Source organism: Mya arenaria, chromosome 12 (genome assembly GCF_026914265.1).
Source record: "Mya arenaria isolate MELC-2E11 chromosome 12, ASM2691426v1".
NCBI classification, from domain to species: domain Eukaryota; kingdom Metazoa; phylum Mollusca; class Bivalvia; order Myida; family Myidae; genus Mya; species Mya arenaria.
Genome location: NC_069133.1, coordinates 33,042,093 through 33,062,684, shown reverse-complemented (window position 1 = coordinate 33,062,684; position 20,592 = coordinate 33,042,093). Strand labels below are relative to the sequence as shown.

The following is a 20,592-nucleotide window of genomic DNA, read 5'->3' as shown; positions in this document are numbered from 1 at the left end:
GGGCCAGGTCCAGGATTTGATGTTAAAGGTGGCGTAACTTGAGAGTGTAAGCTTTTGACTTGTGCCCCTCCCTCAGAACTGAAATTTATTTGGTTTAAAGTATTGAATGGGAGGGTTGGGGAAAATTTTAACAATTTCTAGCACAAAATAGCGCATTTTGGGCGTATCTGTTTCTTTTTCTCCGATATTGAAATAAAAAGTAAACTAGGTTCATCTTGGGGGTGGGGTGGGGGGGGTGGGGCACCAGGTGCAAAGCCCCTAAATCTGTTAGTGATATAATATATACACCCTTTTAAGAAAATGAATGTCTAAGCTTTCAGATTGCAAAATGGAAACACTCTTTTTCAACCATAATCATATACGAAGAGCGAACAACCACACTGCTGCAGAGAAAACTGGCGTAGGATCACCGAAATGAGATGTTTACCAACCAGACCATTGCCAGTGTGAAATAAAACCATACACCACACAACTTATGTGATGTGTACATGAGAGAACTTACTTTATGTTTGTCATTTAAGGCTTGACACATGGGAATGTGAACAACCAAACTGGTTGAGAACAAAGCTGGTGTTGGACCACCACAAGGAGATGCTATCAAACCAGGCCAATATCAGTGTGAAATGTACACCCAACAAGAAGAGAAGAAAGGATCGAAGGAATGAAGGTGATTTATTTGTTGTCTTGAAAAAGTCTGAGTATTGTGAGCCTTAGCGCCTTAGAGTCGTTTGTCGTTGGTGCCATTTTGCAAAAGATAAAACCTTAGTCATTATTCACTGCCCATCCAAGACTTTCACAACTTGTTACACAATCATGTTCCCATAGACAAAGCACACTAGATCAACAAGGCCAATAACTATTATAATTATTGAGTTATTCCCCTTTTGGGATGAAAAATGACAACAGGCAAGCGTTGGTATGTGCTGCACTCCTGTTTAAATGCAAAGGGGTCTTCTACCACAATAGTGATGGGATGTCTGGAAAATGAGATCATTAAGTAGGGTCATGTGACCAAGATGAAAAACACAGCGTTGTAAAACAGCAACATTGTTTAGTATTTTATATGAATAGTTTTCTGTTAAATTTAGTAAATCATTGGTAGAAATCAAAGTTGTTAATGTTGTGATTAAATTCAAGGCTTTTGATGTTTTTGGCTGTTATCTTAAAAAGACTGTTAAAAAGTACACAGTTGAATTCAGATCTTTCAGAAATTGTTAGTGATGGCTTCATTTTGTTTGATTTAGCCATTTTGATACCATTTCAAAGTTGATGGGCTTGTTATGATTAGGCATGTAGCAAGCTTTGTTAAATTGATAGTTGAAGTCACAATAGTATTAATGAAACTTCCAAAGAACATAAAAGATGTCTTGATAGTGGTCCAACAACCTACAACTGGATATCAATAACACATGTTGAAGCTTCAGGAGTTTCAGTTGAAAATAATGTCAATATCACAATGCATTTGCAAAGTCAAAAAAGCCCTGTCTAAATTTCTAATGACAGCATTTAAGATATTTGTTCTGAACAAAATGTCATTAATACTCAGGAATGAATATCAATTTAAGAAATTGATGCTACGATAAAATTGTTGATACATTAGACAAGATCAACTCTTGTAGAAGTAAGCTATGTATTTCATTCTTGGGATAAACCATTGAATCATATTGAATTTATTGTAAGTCATATACAGCACATCAAAACAAGTATGTCACCAGTGATTTGAACTGAAGCTTCCTTGCTTCCTTGGAGATCTATTAATATATCTAGGTGTTTGCTGTGCTAGCTATTATTCAGTGTTACAGTCTTCAACATAAGTCTTAAATTCTAATTACCCCCCCTCCCCCCCCCCCCCCCCGAATTTTCTTAAATCACTCACCAGACAAGAAAAATGATGCCTGAGTGACAGTGGGGAAAGTGTTTGTGAAATGGATATGTCTGAAGACCCTGTTTTTTCATTGTTTAAACTTTATGTTTATGGAGTACAAAAGAGATAAAAAAAAATATGAGTGAAACAGTTAATTTGTCCAATATGATATAGTTACACAAATAGTGATGTTTTTTTGCCGTAAAAAGTAAACTTGGTTCAGGCTAGTGAAACTTGGTTCAGGCTAGTAAAACTTGGTTCAGGCTGGTAACACTTTGTTCAGGCTGGTAACACTTGGTTCAGGCTGGTAACACTTGGTTCAGGCTAGTAAACCTTGGTTCAGGCTAGTAAAACTTGGTTCAGGCTAGTGAAACTTGGTTCAGGCTGGTAACACTTGGTTCAGGCTGGTAACACTTGGTTCAGGCTGGTAACACTTGGTTCAGGCTGGTAACACATAGTTCAGGCTGGTAACACTTGGTTCAGGCTAGTAAAACTTGGTTCAGACTAGTAAAACTTGGTTCAGACTAGTAAAACTTGGTTCAGGCTAGTGAAACTTGGTTCAGGCTGGTAACACTTGGTTCAGGCTGGTAACACTTGGTTCAGGCTGGTAACACTTGGTTCAGGCTGGTAACACTTGGTTCAGGCTGGTAACACTTGGTTCAGGCTGGTAACACTTGGTTCAGGCTGGTAACACTTGGTTCAGGCTAGTAAAACTTGGTTCAGGCTGGTAACACTTGGTTCAGGCTGGTAACACTTGGTTCAGGCTGGTAACACTTGGTTCAGGCTGGTAACACTTGGTTCAGGTGGTTATTGCAGACTTGACTTAAGTGCTAAAAATCAATGTGAAAACTTTATATGTCTTTAACTACATGAACACTTTAAACTATTTATTACAGATGTAATAGGGGACACAAACTCCCCCATGCACTGTAATCAGACTTGTTTCACATTGTATTATAACAGAGGGCCGAATTTGTTATTGTAAGGAGTCAACTTTTGAACCATTTTGTCTTTGTAATTATGTTATACTTTACATATGTAATAGAGGGCACATATTTCCCCAGCGCACCAGGACAACAATTTGAGTGTTGTTGATTGAAGGTTTAATGTAGTGGAGATCTAAACATATTTATTGATCAAGTGAAACGTTTTGAACAACTTTCTGTACCATACATATCAGATGAAATAGGGGGCACAGATTCCCCCCTGCACCTGATTGAGGCATCTGGTGGTGGAGATCTTGAAGTTTTTATTGATCAATTTAAAACTTTTGAACAACTTTCTGAAACCATACATTTCGGATGTGATAGGAGGCACAGATTCCCCCGCTTAGGACATAAAAGGCTTAGTGATATTTAGTTGAAGCTTCCATGCGGTGGAGATTTTGACGTTTTTATTAATATAGTGAAACCTTTTGAACAACTTCTATAGCATACATTACAGATGTGATAGGAGGCACAGACTCTCCAGTGCACCAGGACAACAAGTATTTGAGTGATGTTGAGTTATTTCAGATCTCATAGGGGACACATATTCCCCAGCTTAGGACATAAAAGGCTTTATTGATATTAAGTTGAAGTGTCCATGTGGTGGAGATCTTGATGTTAAACTTTTTGAATAACTTCTATACCATACATTACAGATGTGATAGGAAGCACAGATTCCTCAGCGCTCCAGGATAACAAAGATTTGAGTGATGTTGAGTTGAAGCTGCTGTGTGGTGGAGATCTTCTCGAGTCATTTGCTGTACCAAACTTATGGGCTGATGAGGATGTACGTAATGCTGAAGATAGTTTTTGTATTATAAGGGTTTATTTTAGCGATTTTCACGAAACAATCATGTCATGAATTTAAAACTTAGGAAAATATTCCAGTTGATTAATTAATAGTATCACTAATTTTAAACCTTGGGAAATTGATGTAAAAAAATTAAAAAAAACAACAACACAAAATTAAAACATTCTCCAGTAGACCAATCATCATTGTCAACCTCAAAAATTGTGTTTAAAAGATAAAAAGTACAAACTTAAAAGTGAAGTAGTCTTGGTTGGATGAACCTGTCTAATTCATTCATATAAAAACCGAAGACAAAACCAGTTTGAATATAATGAGGACAAAGATAAGATTATTTTTTTAGGGTTTAGAGGAAACCCCATACTAAATGGAAGGAGTTTGTCTATCTTGCACTAAGACCCATTAATATTTTGGCACTGGCTGTCGAATCAACAAACGTATCATATGTTACATTTTCAGATTGTTTATTCTTGGTCTGAATGAGATCAATCTTAAAACAAGAAGTAAGGCTGGAAATGTTAGACCAGGTTAATTTGAAATAGCAAGTTAAAATTTAAATTTGTTTTTTGACACGCGCTAAGTATTCAAAGGAATTTCCTGATCTTATAATATTTTGTTATACGCACGTTGCCAAGATGACGCGATTGCAAATGAGGTATCTGATAATTCTAGCGTGTATGTGATGTTCTTGATTGTAACGCGGTATTAAAACTATCGTGACATGATATGATATCAGCATTGTACTACTGAAAGCCATTTAGTGCTAATAACCAACAAATTGCCATATCATAATAAAAATTGAATGCATCTCGTGTTCAAAGTCATTTAATGAAAAATTGATGAAACTAAATAAAACTAGTAAAATTTATCTACTTCAGAACATGAGATCAAATGTAGAAAGCTTGTGTCATAATTTCATTCAATGACCACAAACGACTAAATTAATATCTGATAGTTATGATGACATTTGCAACTTCAGCATAATTAGGTTTAAAAACTGTAAGTGGGGCTATAAATGCAAACCTTTATGAATTTTCATATGTTCCTCCCAAGTTATATGTGGAAACTTCGTGTTTTAGTGCATCCATTTAAGTAATAAAGGTATTGTTCGATGCATGATTGACTGTCATTTTTAGATTGATGATATTATCTAGGGCCGATTGTTCACAACTTTGTAAAAGTTAACATCATCGTTAATGGCATCGTTGTTAACTTTTAAAGGTGAAATATATTATGATGTGCTCATATATTTAAATAAAAAAGTACTGCTGATAACAGGAGAGTGAAATGTCTAGTGTAGTATAGATTTGAAGTTAAATAAAGGGTCCATAGTTGGGAAATTCTGACTCGTGTGTATTATACTAAAAACCCTAGAAAATTAATTTAAGAGCTTATGTGCTTTTTGTTTATTTAGTTCAAATATCTCCTCTTATTTTTTACTTTACCTGTGCTTCGCAAAGGGAAGTTTGAGCTGTATAGGAATCTTGCGTGTCTTCATGTCAGACTTTTTGTCCCATCTGCCCCATCCATCTGTCTCGTTTGTACCGTTTTCGTACCCCACTCATAACTTTGTCATTTATGATGGAAATTTGGAAATTGTCAGAAGTGACAACCATAAGATAATGAAGTGTTGTGCCAAAGACCTGGTAGCTGTCTTCAAGGTCCTTACTAATGATAGTGGTTCATATCTGGTCTGTAACTTTGTCATTCATGGGTGACCACCATAAGATAATGACATGTTGCACCCAAAACCTGGGTTCCTAATTTCAAAGTCAAGGTGATTGTGGGCCTCAAAATGATGTCAGTATTAATATTTTATGATGATAGGGGTGATTTGTGGTGGGATTTCGAATTACAGATTCGATTTCATGCAAAATTCTGTTGCATAAAATCAATTATATTTTATCCAAGCTGTCCAAAATTAACAAAAAGTCAGAAAAAACGGCATTGTTAAATGTCTGAAATCATTTCCTTGCCTTCGACTACCATATTTTCACGCCAATTTTGCCCATGCTCCTTTATAAGACGCGATCGGTTTTTAGAACAAATTGAGCACTTCAATTTCTATAAAACTATGATGATGTTCTAGCGAAACAGTCATTTATCTACTAAAAATGTTAATATGCTTGAGAAATATCGCCGATTTTCTTGTCAACTGTTTAAGCTCTCTTATGTGGAGGTAGGTTAATATTAGAACAAGTAAAAGCTGATATTTATTTTACGTATCTTATTTTATTTATTTATAATTTATCATTATTCTCGTAACCATCAAAGTTTCATTCATATTCGTAGTGAATTCAAACATTTCGGTCATTTCGATCGTATGGTATTTTCTTACCAGCCTAGACGAAATCCTGGCAATCAAATGGTATCATACGGTATCCTACCGACCGTTTTAAATACAAACCGCATAACCTTTGATCTTAATATTACCGCTCGTGCTCTGACGTCACAAATTGTACCGTTTGATCTGCAGCCGACACATTCCTATACATGTGTTGTTATAACTTTCGCAGGTTTTTGTTTGGATTTCAGTTGATGGGACTTAAATTATGTGAAATAAATAAACATTGATAACTGCGGATAAATTAATGTTTTAAACGATTAATGAAATGTGAACCTCGCAGTTAAGCCTGCATGAATTCGCAAAGCCTAATCGTAAGAAGCCTGCATGATATACGCAAAGCCTAATTTAAAAAGTAAGTTCTATTCTGGACGTGTGTAAATAACAACGTGAACTATATCCTAAATATTTTCATTATAAAGACAGCAAAATGTGTCTCCTGTGATCAACCACGTGTTTGGACCATAAACATGCGTTTGCCAATTAGAAGATATCGGACATTTTGTTTCCCTGTTTACAAAGCGTCTCGGTAATACATAATCGGGAATGAAAGTTTATTATCAGGGAACAGAGACAGACAAACAACGAAAATAAGGACGATATATTTAATTTTTGTTTGTTTTTTTACTTTTATGCCTAAAAAAAGATTAGGGTCGACGAGGAAAAAATAGGGTCGAACAGGTATTTTTTTTTTTGGCCTTAGTACAGGTAACCATCATAACATTGTTAAGTCTCACACGCAAGTCCCGGGTCCGTAAGTTCTTTCCTGTGTTTAAGACATGAGCCATTCAATGATTTTATGAATATTTGTGTGCAAGTTAAGCCCTTGATTAGTTTTGGTTTGACAATCTTGTCATTTTCAGATTGAAGACATTGTTGGTAACTATGGACTTGTGTGTATTACAAGAAATGGTTCGGACCCGAGAAAATTCATCTACGAGTCAGATGTGCTTACAAAACACCAGGTTTGTCTTTCCATTGTCTTTAAAAGGAATGAAAGTAAGAAATGACATGACTGTATTCAAACTCCTGTATTTGAAATTAGATTATTATGTTATAGTTTATCTGTTTGAAAAAGTGACATATTAAAAGAAAGTGTTTTTATCTCGTCAGTTTTTAGCCCACCTGATCACGAAGTGCTCAAGGTGAGCTATTGTGATCGCCCTGTGTCTGTCGTCTTCTGTCGTCGTCGTCCGTCATCAACAATTTGACTGTTAACACTCTAGAGGTCACAATTTGGGCACTATCTTAATGAAACTTGGTCAGAATGTTACCCTCAATAAAATCTTGGATGAGTTCGATATTGGGTCATCTGGGGTTAAAAACTAGGTCACCAGGTCAAATTAAAGGAAAAGCTTGTTAACACTATAGAGGTCACATTTATGACTGTATAATCAGGAAACTTGGTCAGAATGTTAATATTAATACTCTCTAGGTCAAGTTTGATTCTGGGTCATGTGCAGTCAAAAACTTGGTCACCAGGTCAAATTGAAGGAAAATCTTGTTAACACTCTAGAGGTCTCATTTATGACTGTATCTTCATGAAAGTTGGTCAGAATGTTTATATTAATAATCTTTAAGTCAAGTTTAAATCTGGGTCATGTGCGGTCAAAAACTAGGTCACCAGGTCAAATCATAGGAAAAGCTTGTTAGCACTCTAGAGGTCACATTTATGACTCTTATGTTCATGAAACTTAGTCAGAATGTTTATATTAATTAGCTCTAGGCCAAGTTCGAATCTGGGTCATGTGCGGTCAAAAACAAGGTCACCAGGTCAAATTAAAGGAAAAGCTTGTTAACACTCTAGAGGTCACATTTATAAAGGTTTCTTCATGAAAGTTGGTCAGAATGTTTTCATTAATTATCTCTAAGTAAAATTTAAAACTGGGTCATGTGCCGTCAAAAACTAGGTCATAAGGTCAAATCATAGGAAAAGCTTGTTAGCACTATAGAGGTGACATTTATGACTGTGGTCAGAATGTTTATATTGATAACCTCTAGGCCAAGTTCGAATCTGGGTCATGTGCAGTCAAAAACTAGGTCACCAGGTCAAATTTAAGAAAAAGCTTGTTAACACTCTAGAGGTCAAATTTATAACTGTATCATAATGACAGTTGGTCAGAATGTTTATATTAGTAATCTCTAAGTCAAGTTTAAATCTAGGTCAATTGTGGTAAAAAACTAGGTCATTAGGTCAAAGCATTGGAAAAGCTTGTAAGCACTCTAGAGATGACTGTATGTTCATGAAACTTTGTCAAAATGTTTATGTTGATTAGCCAAGTTCGAATCTGGATCATATGCGGTCTAAAACTAGGTCACCAGGTCTAATTTAAGGAAAAGCTTGTTAAAACTCTAGAGGTCACATTTATAAATTTTGCTTTATGAAAGTTGGTCAGAATGTTTATATTAATAATCTCTAAGTCAAGTGTAAATCTGGGTCATGTGCTGTCAAAATCTAGGTCATTAGGTCAAATCATAGGAAAAGCTTGTTAGCACTCTAGAGGTCAAATTTATGACTGTATGTCCATGAAACTTAGTCAGAATGTTTATATTGATTAGCTCTAGGCCAAGTTGGAATTTGGGCCATGTGTAGTCAAAAACAAGGTCACCAGGTCAAATAATAGGAACAGTATTTTAACACTCTATAGGCCACATTAATGACCATATAATCATGGAACTTGATCAGAATGTTATTGTTGATGATTTTTATTGGATCAGGTGAGCGATTAAGGGCCTTCACGGCCCTCTTGTTTTAAGAAAGAATCGAGGTATTGTCATAGCCCTAGTGTCATCATTGATGTTATAATACTGCAAACTTTTAGCCTTGGCCTTAACTCAGAACCCTTTCAAGATGTTCAAATGAAAATTAGTACACATGTTGCCAGAGACAATAATGACATGCATAGCAAGACCTATAAGTCGAGCTTTAATAATGGTTGAGTTCTGTCCCTTTTTCAACAGACGACCATTGGCCTTCACTCATTTTACCATTGGGTTTCTTTATTTGTTCAATCATTGCTATACAATGTATTATGATCATATTAAGAAAGACAACCATACTGTTACAGTCAGTAAACTATCATTTTATTTCATTTTATGTAGATGATCTCAGGTGTACAATTACTTTTACATTGTCATGTTTTGGAGCCATTAGTGATAATGTTGAATTTTGATGCCTGTTTACCCATGTAATTTTGGTATGTTTTTAATTAGCATTGCTCATTGCAGATAACTGCTATGTAATTGAAATAACTAAAAATACATCGAGTTTAGTTATTGCTTTTATATTTTTAATCCCCCGCCACGGAGTGGGGAGGGGATTATAGGAATGCACTTCGTCCGTATGTCAGTCTGTCCGTCTGTCTGTCCGTAACATTTTGTGTCGCTTTAACTTACTTATGCATTGATTGATTACCATATTATTTGGTACAAATGTTGATTTCATTGAGATGATGTGCAGTAACCTTGACCCGGGTCCATACATCAAAGGTCAAGGTCACACGAGACATTTAATAGTCAGAGTACACATGCTCGTGTCCGTGCTATAACTTACTTATGCATTGATGGATTACTTGGTACAAATGTTGTCCTCATTGAGACGATGTTCAGTGACCTTGACCCAGATCCATACCTCAAAGGTCAAGGTTACACGAGACATTTAAACGTCAGAGTACACATGCTCGTGTAAGCTCTATAACTTACTTATGCATTGATGGATTACCATATTACTTGGTACAAATGTTGTTCTCATTGAGACAATGTGCAGTGACCTTGACCCGGGTCCATACCTCAAAGGTCAAGGACACACGAGACATTTAAAGGTCAAAGTACACATGCTCGTGTCCGTGCTAAAACTTACTCAACCAGTCAGGTTGCGAGAAAAACAAAATATACTTAAAAACAACGGCGGGGGATATAGCCGTCCTTTGGACTGCCTTGTTTTCATTATTTTAATTGAAATTGGATGTAAAAGGACGTATTTTTGTTATTTTTACATATGGTATCCTTTTTCTACACATAAATCCTAAAAAAAATATCAATAGTTTTATTTAAACTCAATAATCTCAAACATGTTCTAGGACAACATTCATGTAGTCACAGATTGGGTACCACATGATGTTAGCTCTACGAGAATCAGGTTTGGTAGATTCAACCCTTCGATCTCATGTTTACGCACCCCCTCATTAATATCAATCTACTTTCCTCTTTAAGGATTAGAGTGTATGAGTAGTGATGTATCTGACTCTCACCCTGGAAGTCATGGGTTAAAGACCCAGCAGGTTAACATTATCCCGGCCTTTCAAAATGGACACCAGCAGCAAATTGTATAAAACTGGGTAATTCTGGTCAAAATCAGCCAGATAGTTTATTGATTGATCAATATTTATGAGATGAGTTATATGAACCAATAAAATCATTTAAATGTGCAAGATACTGTAATCAAAAGATAACCTGTGGACAAATTATCAATGTTTTATTCAATTGGCTGCAGCACAGGTGTCTATCCAGGAAGTTGATGTGAGGGTTTTTCCTATCAGCTTATAGCTGTCTGCTCAATAGAGCTAAAGAAAATTAGTTTAACCTAACCTTTTTTCCTCTTATCCCTATTTACAGGACAATATTCAGATAGTTACAGAGTGGATTACAAACGATGTCAGTTCCACAAAAATCAGGTTTGGTTAAATTTAATCAAATAGGTCAGAGAAAAGCCATTTTTAGATTCTCGTGATCCCTGCTCACCTCTGTTGGAATCCCCCTATCCAACCATTGTCTATTTGCGTGTCTCTTTTTTTCGAATAATAAAATAGAGATATTTTCATAACCTTGATGACATGAGTCACATGGTAAGGCAAAAGTTTCAACCCTGGCAAAAACTCATAAAATGTCTGTCATATTCAAATGAAACTGAGTACACATGTTGCCAGAGACAATACACAGATCCATAACTTTGGTTTTAATAATTGACTTTTTGTGCCCATTTTTCACAGAAAAACTGAAGAAAAAAATAGGCGAGCATTGGGCTTTTCTCGGCTGTGCTTGACACAAATTTGGCATGGAAAAGAAGTGGTCAAATTTCAAGAAATAATCGCTGCAATTAGATATCAGTATATAAATCTAACAACATGTTCTGACCTCATTGAAAGTTTTTCATGAAGAACCTAATGATACGTTCTCTGACCTTATTGAAAGTTTTTCATGAGAATGCTGATTGTTTGAATAAAACATGACCATCCAGCATACTAGGGCCATTTTATCAAGAATTCTAAATGTAATTTCATTCCTAGGTCAGATTTTCATTAGAAGTACTGCACTGTTGTAAATCTTGACAGAGCAGCTCCCTATTTTATTGGCATAGAAGATTGTGGTACGTTACATGCTAACCGGACAATGTAGCATTTAATATTGTCCCAACTCATCTGAGCACATAATGGACATTATAATATAGCCCATTTTTTTACCATTTATTATCTTAAACCCTATATTCATAAGCACTTACATTCATACCATTTAAAAAAAAATATGATATGGCTTTGTAAGCTTTATTCATTTTTACAATTTTGCTGAAAAAAAGTGATTTTGGAAATTCTAATCAACAGTGTAATATAGAAGAAAATAATTTCAGAACAAAGGACTACAATGTTTTCTTTTGTCTCTTAATTCAGAATTGAGTGATAATAAGTGTGTGAAATCAAAATTCTAGTAATGATACCGTCTTTTACCCGTTATTTATTAATCTTAAGTATTTCTTTCCATGCCACTGTATTTGCAGACGAGCCTTGCGACGAAGCGAAAGTGTGAAATACCTACTACAGGATACGGTGATAGACTATGTCCGAGAACATGGACTTTATGGCGCTGTGTGTGATAAGTAAGCTCAAATCTCATTGGCTGTGTTCATTGAGTAAGCTTAATTCCCATTAGATGTTGCCACAGATTTTTGCTCAAGCAAATGGCAGGATTTCCAAATAAATCTATCTTATGTAGAATGACATGTGGAAAAGTTATCTTGTTCTAAAAAAAGGTTACAAAATGCAAAATCATGGTCTTGGACAGCATCTAAATCAGTTAGAACACACATAGACATCTTCTCCTGAGTACAATTTCTATATGTGTTCTTAACTATATATTTGATTATTGCATGTCATTTTGTGTTGTTATGTGACTGTTGTAATCGTGATAAATTTCATTATGTTGTCATTATATTTTTAGAAGTTTTGTTATTCCTATGCCATAGACATTGTTTATTGCATTTTTTCTCTCTATATATATGGTATTGTATTTCTTAAGTATTGTAAGGCAGAATACATGTCAAATTTGAAACAAGCACAATTGTTAATATTGAGCAATTATAACACACATTATATATTTACTTAAATGCACAAAACAAACACCTTCCTTGGGATTAATTTTAAATTTAATATGAAGGAAACATAATATTTTGTGCCTTATTGTTCCATTGTGTGGAATATACAATGGAAACACGGAGCTTTTACGGGCTATGATTAAAGGACTGTTCCAATATAAGAAAACGGATTATTCCAAGCATTCTTACGCCAGATCATGATAAAGTTATAGTATCATTGACCTAAAAAATGATATAATTACATTCTTCCATTTTTGTAAATTTGAATATCAAAGAAAACATGAAATAATCTTCCAATATAAATATGTCTGATTGTGCAATTTTAGTGTGTGTGTTTTTTTGTAAAGTCCCTTGTCATACAAGTCAGCAGTGTCATTTATTCTGTCTTAATTTTTATTATAATTTCATTATGTTTAATTTTCTTTCTTTGTTTAATGATTACCATAGATCCAAGTTGTAAATCACCAGTACTGTTCAGATATTATCAGGAAAAAGTAAGGCATATTGGCTTTGTCTTAGCAACCGAAAATATCGTTAAGATCAAGATTTACAGTTTAATCATACCTATTCGTTACAAACCCAATCGGAATTGTAAATTCCAAAATCAAATAAATTTTGTCAGAACTTGATATTATTATTGTTATTACTCAGTGTCTCAGAAAAAGATGATTGTACGATAAGATTCGTTGTAAGGATGGTGCCATTATCTTGAATAAACCATATTTATTACCCGTGTTTAAGGGGCGTATCTAAGGCAATCTCGAGTAGCCTGGGCCTATAAAATCATTTTGTTTTACCCTGATATTGCATGTGCTTAAATCTCAAAATAAAAAAAATAAAAAATTGAGGGCTAATGGTGTATATTACATGCAATGATTCATGGGTAAGAGGTTTTTATTTCAATTTTTACTGAATGCTGGCGTTCAAAATGCTTAAGAAGTTTTCTTTAGCAATTCTGTATTCTTTATCATTTTCCCACGGTAGTAAACCCCCCCCCCCCCCCCCCCCCACTCCTACCCCATATAATATGTTCGGACAAACAACTTGAAACATGTCTACTGCTCGCTCGAAAATGCAGGAGTACAATTTTAAATGCTTCAGGTACGCCCCAGCATGTATAAATGACACAATCTAATTGCCCGAATGCGTTCCATACCATTAACTTACATAATACACTTGTAGATTATAGCCTATTCTGATGGTTTGTAAAAATATGATACAATACGTGGGTACAATAATGATGTCAGTGCTCAAAGTTATCAAAGGATCATCTAGTCGTTATGGTTGACATAATTATACATTATTATGCACCCCTTCGAAGAAGAGGGATGCCCCACTTCGAAGAAGAGGGATATATTGCTTTGCACATGTTGGTGGGTCCGTCGGTAGACCAAAGCTTGTCCGAGTGATAACTCAACAATTCCTGGACATATGGTCATCAAACTTGACATGAAGGTTGGGCCTGACCAGTAGATGACCCCTATTGATTTTAGGGGTCAAAGGTCAAGGTCACAGTGACCTTTTATGATAAAATAATTTTAAAGCTTGTCCGAGTGCTAACTCAACAATGCCTAGACCTATGGTCATCAAACATGATATGGAAGTTGGGCCTGACCAGTAGATGACCCCTATTGTGTTTGGGGGTCATCAGGCCAAAGGTCAGGGTCACAGTGACCTTGATTTGTTAAAGGTTGTCTGAGTGATATCTCGACAATGCCTGCACCCATGGCCCTCAAACTTGATATCGAAGATGGGCCTGACCAGTAGATGACCCCTATTGATTTTAGGGGTCAAAGGGCAAGGTTACAGTGACCTTGAATGCGAAAATTTGTTCATGTGATAACTCAACAATGCCTGCACCCATGGCCCTCAAACTTGACTTGGGGTTGTGTCTGACCTGTAGATGACCCCTTATGATTTTAGGAGTCATTGGGTCAATGGCCCTCAAACTTGATATCGAAGTTGGGCCTGACCAGTAGATGACCCCTATTGATTTTAGGGGTCAAAGGGCAAGGTTACAGTGACCTTGAATGCGAAAATTTGTTCATGTGATAACTCAACAATGCCTGCACCCATGGCCCTCAAACTTGACTTGGGGTTGTGTCTGACCTGTAGATGACCCCTTATGATTTTAGGAGTCATTGGGTCAAAGGTCAAGGTGACAGTGACCGTGAACGAAAAAAGCTTGTCTGTGTGATAACTTGACAATGCCTGCACTCATGGCCCTCAAACTTGACATTCAGGTTTTTGGTGACCAGCTGATGACTCCTATGGATTTTGAGGTCATAGCGTCAAAGGTCATGGTCATAACCCACTCTATCCTCACACTTTGAATGGTCATAATCTTAAAACTGCCTCAACGGCATCCAATGTCAGTGACAAATCAGCTGTCATTTCGGTCCATGCATATTTCATTCAATTGTCCATATAATCCTGACAACATGGCGCTCAGAGGGGGCATAATGTTTGACAAACATCTCTTGTTAACACTCATATTTAGGTTCGTTAGATGAACACATTTCCTTTCATTTGTCTTCATAATTGGACGAAACATCTGCAAAATACCTGTATGGTACAAAACGGCACTTGTCATTTGTCAAATGACGTCATATTGCAGTTCGATGTACGTGGCATCAATGAAAAAAGTGTCGTCATTGATGCTACATCTGTTTGAACAGCCAAATTAATACTGTGTCAAATTGTCCAGGAATAACTATTTTTAGCAATTGAGTGAAATTTTTCAAATAATGTTATGAATATTTATGAATTGTGGTTGATCTATGTATAAAAGCATTCTGTCATGGTGAAATTTAAAAATGTTGTTTAAGGTAATTCACTCATGAAGTAGCTGAAGTCATGAACGTTAATTTTGCGTGATTTGATGCAATTATTTTTCACAGGAAAGCATTTTTATTTTGCATTTAGTTATGTTCAAATATGCATTTAATTTGGGTGGATTTTTTTCTCCAAAATTAAATGGTTAAAAATAAGATTTTTCTGTTAAAAAAATGCAATTATCAAAATAAGTGCAGCAATTCCGTTGAACGAAACATCAATTTCATGTAGTAGAACTGTACCTTTAATCTTTGAGATTTTGAGCATTGTACATTTTGTCTGTTTAATACAAAAGTGTTTATTGTTTTAAAATCAAAATTCTATTGTACTTTATAAGTACCTGTATGAGTGTTTGTTCCTGTATTTTATTGTCAGTATTTTTTTACTTTATACCTTCTTACTTAAAAATAAAACTGCTTTATATATATCTGTGTTTGGATTTCTTCCACCATTAATAACTTTTAGGTAGATTTGCATGATACTCATTGTTTTTCAACTAAAGCACACTTTTCATGGCTTTTATAAATTTGTGGCATTATTTTTATTAAGTACTTATTTGAATATTCAAGGGCTACGTATGACTTAACCTTGTAAAATATGATTGGTTTCCATCTCAAACACATTTATAATAGATTTAAAAATATATACCAATTTCATTGACAGAGCCTGGCAGACACACAGGATCACTTTGTCCACCATCATCATCATCATCATCATCATCATCATCATCATCATCATCATCATATCACGGCCATCGATTTTACGATTAGTTGGTCTAGGTCGCATTGATTATTTAATGAAAAACTGTTTCCAATCAGTAACTTTGTATACCAATTGGTCATGGTCAGTATATTGATTTTGAGGTCAAAGGGTGAGGTGTTAATGACCAATAAAAAGACCAATTCTGCTAAATATAACCAATGCTCTTCATAATAGGATTATTGATATGCATGTAGATTAATGTTGTTGAATTTGAGGTCATTAGGTCAAATGTTAAGTCGTAGTTACCTTTACAGCAAAAAAGAAATGGTTTCTGTTTAATCTATTCAGAACACTTGATCCTCCTCAAACGTAGTAGGAATATTGATCGTTAACGATATATATATTATATATTGAGGTCAGTAGATTAAAAGTAAAGGTTATAGTGACCCCTTTTACACTAAAAATGGTTTAAATTGGGTTTGTCATTATGATGGACACCCCTGACAGGAATTTTTAAGTTTTCAATAAGCAATATTAAATGGCTGCAGCATTTTGCAGATTTCGCCATTTACGCATGCTTTTTATTTTGCGATTCTCTAAATATGGTTTTGATACATGTATTTGCATAATGACTTATTGCTCATGGTAAGAAAATATAGTGTTGCACTTTTGAATTGTATAACTGACAATTTCAGCAGCTCCTATGTAAAACCATTAAAATTAAACACACATAATTATTATCTTTATCAATATAAACATTAAATTGTTTAAAGTTACTTAAAATTAACAACTTTGCAAAAATGGTCTGTATTCAAATGTATTTGTTTCAGTAAATGCTTAAAGAAAACCACATAATGTATACATTGTAACAATAAGTAATTGTTTAAATATTCTTCATACTCATAGTTCAATAAGTTGTTCTTTTTTCCATGATTAAACTGTCCTTATTTTCCTTGCTCTACTTGGAATTCAGTAAGTATATGGAGACAAAGTCCATCTCCCCGGCCTCTTCTGACATCATGGATTATCTTGATGAGCCTCAAACACAGAATGAGGTCATCACCATAGTTACAAAGGAAAGCGCATCCAAATCTCCAAGGAGATCATGTGAAAAGCTTGATTCTGTGAGCTTTCCTGGGTCACCCAGACGCTTTGGAAGTCCAAGCAAGCTTCAAAAAGGTGTGTCTCCATCTGCATCACCAAGACGCTTGACGACAGATGAGGATGATCTAGATCCGGAGAGTTCTGGATCTCCTAAATCTCCATTGAATCAGCCATGTTTGACAGATATCGGGACGATCGTTCGGAGAGTAAGGAACGTACGTGTTAGTTTTACGCCTGAGACACGTGTGTTTGCTTATGCTGCCACAGAAACTTGTGTTTAGCTCAGTGTTCGCTTTTGTGTGCTCAGATTTCTTACTTAAGTTTAAAAGGGACTCATTAGCATAAAATAATTTACTACGTAAGCTTTTTGGCAGAATTGTGCGTTTTCTGTTGCATTATTTTTAACAATTGTAAACAATATAGCTTTTTTTTGTTTGATCATTCATTGAACCAAGCATTTTCTCACATTTTTCGGGAAATTATTTTTTCTGATGTCTGACCCCATAAAAACATGTTGGAGTCCCTTTCAATGGGTTTATACATTGATTGGTTTATAGTTGACGCAAGTGAAACATTAGTTTTGTTATGATAATAAAAAAACTAGATTTGTAAAAAAAACTATATTTAAACGCATATCAATCATGAATTATTTTTATGAGTAAAAAAAACGTGCAATATATAAAGTACTTTTAATAATATGGTGCAACAATTTCAAAAGACCAAAGATAATTTATTGTCAAATGGTGCTTAGTATTAATTAATGATATGTACCGGTACTATTTCCCTAAATTATACATATAATTTAGAAGACAAATGTGTCAGTAGAATGCCTTAGATGTTGTCATTTGTTAGGTGCAATATTTTTTTTGAATCTCGGTTTAACCTTCTTTGCAAAGTTTCTTTGGGGAAAAAGACTTTCAAAAACAATTTGGGTTCATTTTAACAATGGATATTTTCTACTGTCACTTTTTCAAACCATTTCTGAGTAGCTATAATATCTTATAAATGATTATCAATAAATTCTATTATAAAATGTATCAGTTATTTGATTTTGCAAGAAGAGCTTTCAGATTAATATGTGACATACACATTATATTTTAATATTCAATTGAAGTAATTGATTCAACAATATTTTGACATACGCTGGTTGATCAGAGCCTAAATGAATACAATATCTATGTAAAAGTGCACCAGTAACAATATTCTGTTTTGTACTATTTCAGCAATATTTGCTTAACAATGTTGTAACTTGTTATTATAATATTTTGTCATGTGATTATAGCTCATTATTGTAGTATCTACATGTGACTTCAGCTAGCCATGCCAAAGACATATACATGTTTGTATCTTTCATATTTTAATATTTATTTATTCATTGTTGTACTTTTTAATCATGAACCTGCATTGGGAGATCCAGTTCTATACATATATAAATAGTCTTAGGCAACAGTTTTTTATTTTGCGTTACTCGGAACTGCTGACTCGATCTTATGCTAATATAAATATATCAATCCCCACTTTTTTGCGAAGCAACGCTGAAAATCAGTCTGATAATGATATCTTCCATTTGATCGTCTGTATTTGCTAGGCTCTTTTGGTATATTTTTAATAACATTTCAACATTGGAGGAACCAGACATTAGTTTGACAAAATCAAATTGAAAAATGATAATAAAAAATACAAAGTTTTCCACTGATGTTAATATATATATACATAAAACACTTTTGCTTTCAACTGGAAGGCATTGAACGTTAACTGGTCATATTGATATAGTATTTTATTTATTTTTCCCTTGAGCGGATTGTCCTTTTGCAACTGTTTGATGATTCACTAAAGACAAAAATAATGGGATGTAGCATTATGACATAATACTCATCAAAATATACTAAGTAATGCATCATGTAATTTGCAAATAAATTTAACTTGTCTTGCATTGCAAGTTTTGAAATTGCATGGAATTTTGCACACTATGACTTGAAATTTCAAAAAGTTGTCGTTTGAAAATGTTGCCGTAAGGTATGTACAGGCTTCTGGTATTTTTTCTTCCATCGTAATCTACCTCAGTCATATCTTGCTGATTTATGAAAACTGTTGAGCTTAATTGTTATTTTATGTATAGTTTAAGCGTTTATTAATTTGCAGACATTGTTTTTTGCTAAATATTTATTGATATGAATATATGTTACGGTAACTTGTTTGTATGTTGCTGACATTTTAAAAATGACATTACTAAAGAGGTTAAGTAGGAAGATAAATATAGATTTTACATAAGCTGTAGGAATGTGATAGTACTGTGTTAGTCAGGGGACAAAGAGATAATGTAAGGAAACAAGATACTAAAAAGGGGGAACAGGATAGTAAGAAAATACATGAGTGGGAGCTGGATTCTAATAATGGGGACAATGGTAAAATAAAAGTATCAATCACGTGTTTTCATTACGGATTGAAAAAACTGACCCGAGGGCACGCATTTAAGCCAGTTACAAGGCTTGCCGAGTTACCGGCCATGCAGTGTGTCCAAGGGTAGGATTTTAATGATCCAGACCGGAAAAACATGATTGATATTTTTTCTTGCATATTTAAAATCATCAATTTTTGAAAAAAATTACGTAGAAAATGCATGTAAGTACATAAGTTCACCAAAATGCGCATGCGACATAGTTTACTGGGCCATGAAGCGAAGTAATTTTAAACACTATTGACTTCAAATAGTACCTCTTAAAATCACATTTTTACAATTATGTTTTCATTTTTAATTTAAAGTCTTGCATACTTATATATTTAATTGCACTTTACTGAAATGGCATAACATACTTTTAATAAACCATACCATAAAAGAAATAAGGAGTGGCGGTGCAACACCCCGACCCATCTCAGGGGGATGTAAAACGGGTTTTTCCAGCACTGGTCACATGACACACGTCTAGTATGCAAGAAAACTTAGTCAGAGGGACAATATAGTGACATTGGACACGGGGAACAAGCTAGTAAGTAAGATACTAAATGGGGTGGGTGGGGGGGGGGGGGGGGTCAAGATACAGAGTAGGGGGAACATGAACATGGTAGGGGAGCAAGATTTAAGGGGAAGTAGATACTAAATCAGGGGAACAAGAAACTAGGTAGGTAATAAGGTAGTAGGTAGGGGAACAATATATTAAGGACATGAAGGTACTAAGTCGGGAACAATGTTCAAGGTCTTTGCCATGATTTGAAATAAAAGTTCTCCTAATTTCACCTATTTGCCAGTGTTAATACACTAGTCTGTGAATGTTTATTTGATATGGTTTTAATTTCATGCTAATGCAAATGCCTTTAAACCATTTAAGGTCTAAAATAGCAGAATATTTCTCATTTGCCAAATAAATATTGGTAATAACTATATGGCTTTTAATTTTCATCATGATCATGTATGCATGCTTTTTATGTAAGCATGATGAGTGTAAGATATAGACCACCATAGGCACCATAACGATCAAGTTTCTGGAGTATATCATGATGTACATGGAGTTTGCGCTTGGCTGTGTCTCTTTGGTTCTAGATCACTCATTTGCTTTGCTGGAGTAAACCTGTTGTAAACACATAGAA

At 34.8% G+C, this 20,592-nt stretch overlaps 1 protein-coding gene across 4 annotated transcripts in view; it reads left to right on the top strand.

The window, feature by feature from the left end:
* LOC128211258 (nicotinamide/nicotinic acid mononucleotide adenylyltransferase 1-like) overlaps positions 1 to 20,592 on the top strand; it is a 37,730-nt gene that overhangs the window by 14,756 nt on the left and 2,382 nt on the right. The window contains exons 4-9 of one of the 4 annotated variants that reach the window (XM_052915836.1): positions 522 to 667; positions 3,507 to 3,637; positions 6,866 to 6,967; positions 10,617 to 10,675; positions 11,773 to 11,871; positions 16,877 to 17,222. In XM_052915836.1, coding sequence (XP_052771796.1) covers positions 522 to 667; positions 3,507 to 3,637; positions 6,866 to 6,967; positions 10,617 to 10,675; positions 11,773 to 11,871; positions 16,877 to 17,222 — 883 coding nt within the window. Of the gene's footprint in view, positions 1 to 521; positions 668 to 3,506; positions 3,638 to 6,865; positions 6,968 to 10,616; positions 10,676 to 11,772; positions 11,872 to 12,813; positions 15,627 to 16,876; positions 20,026 to 20,592 lie in introns of those variants that run through there. The other 3 variants (XM_052915835.1, XM_052915838.1, XM_052915837.1) reach the window with 3 other exon arrangements.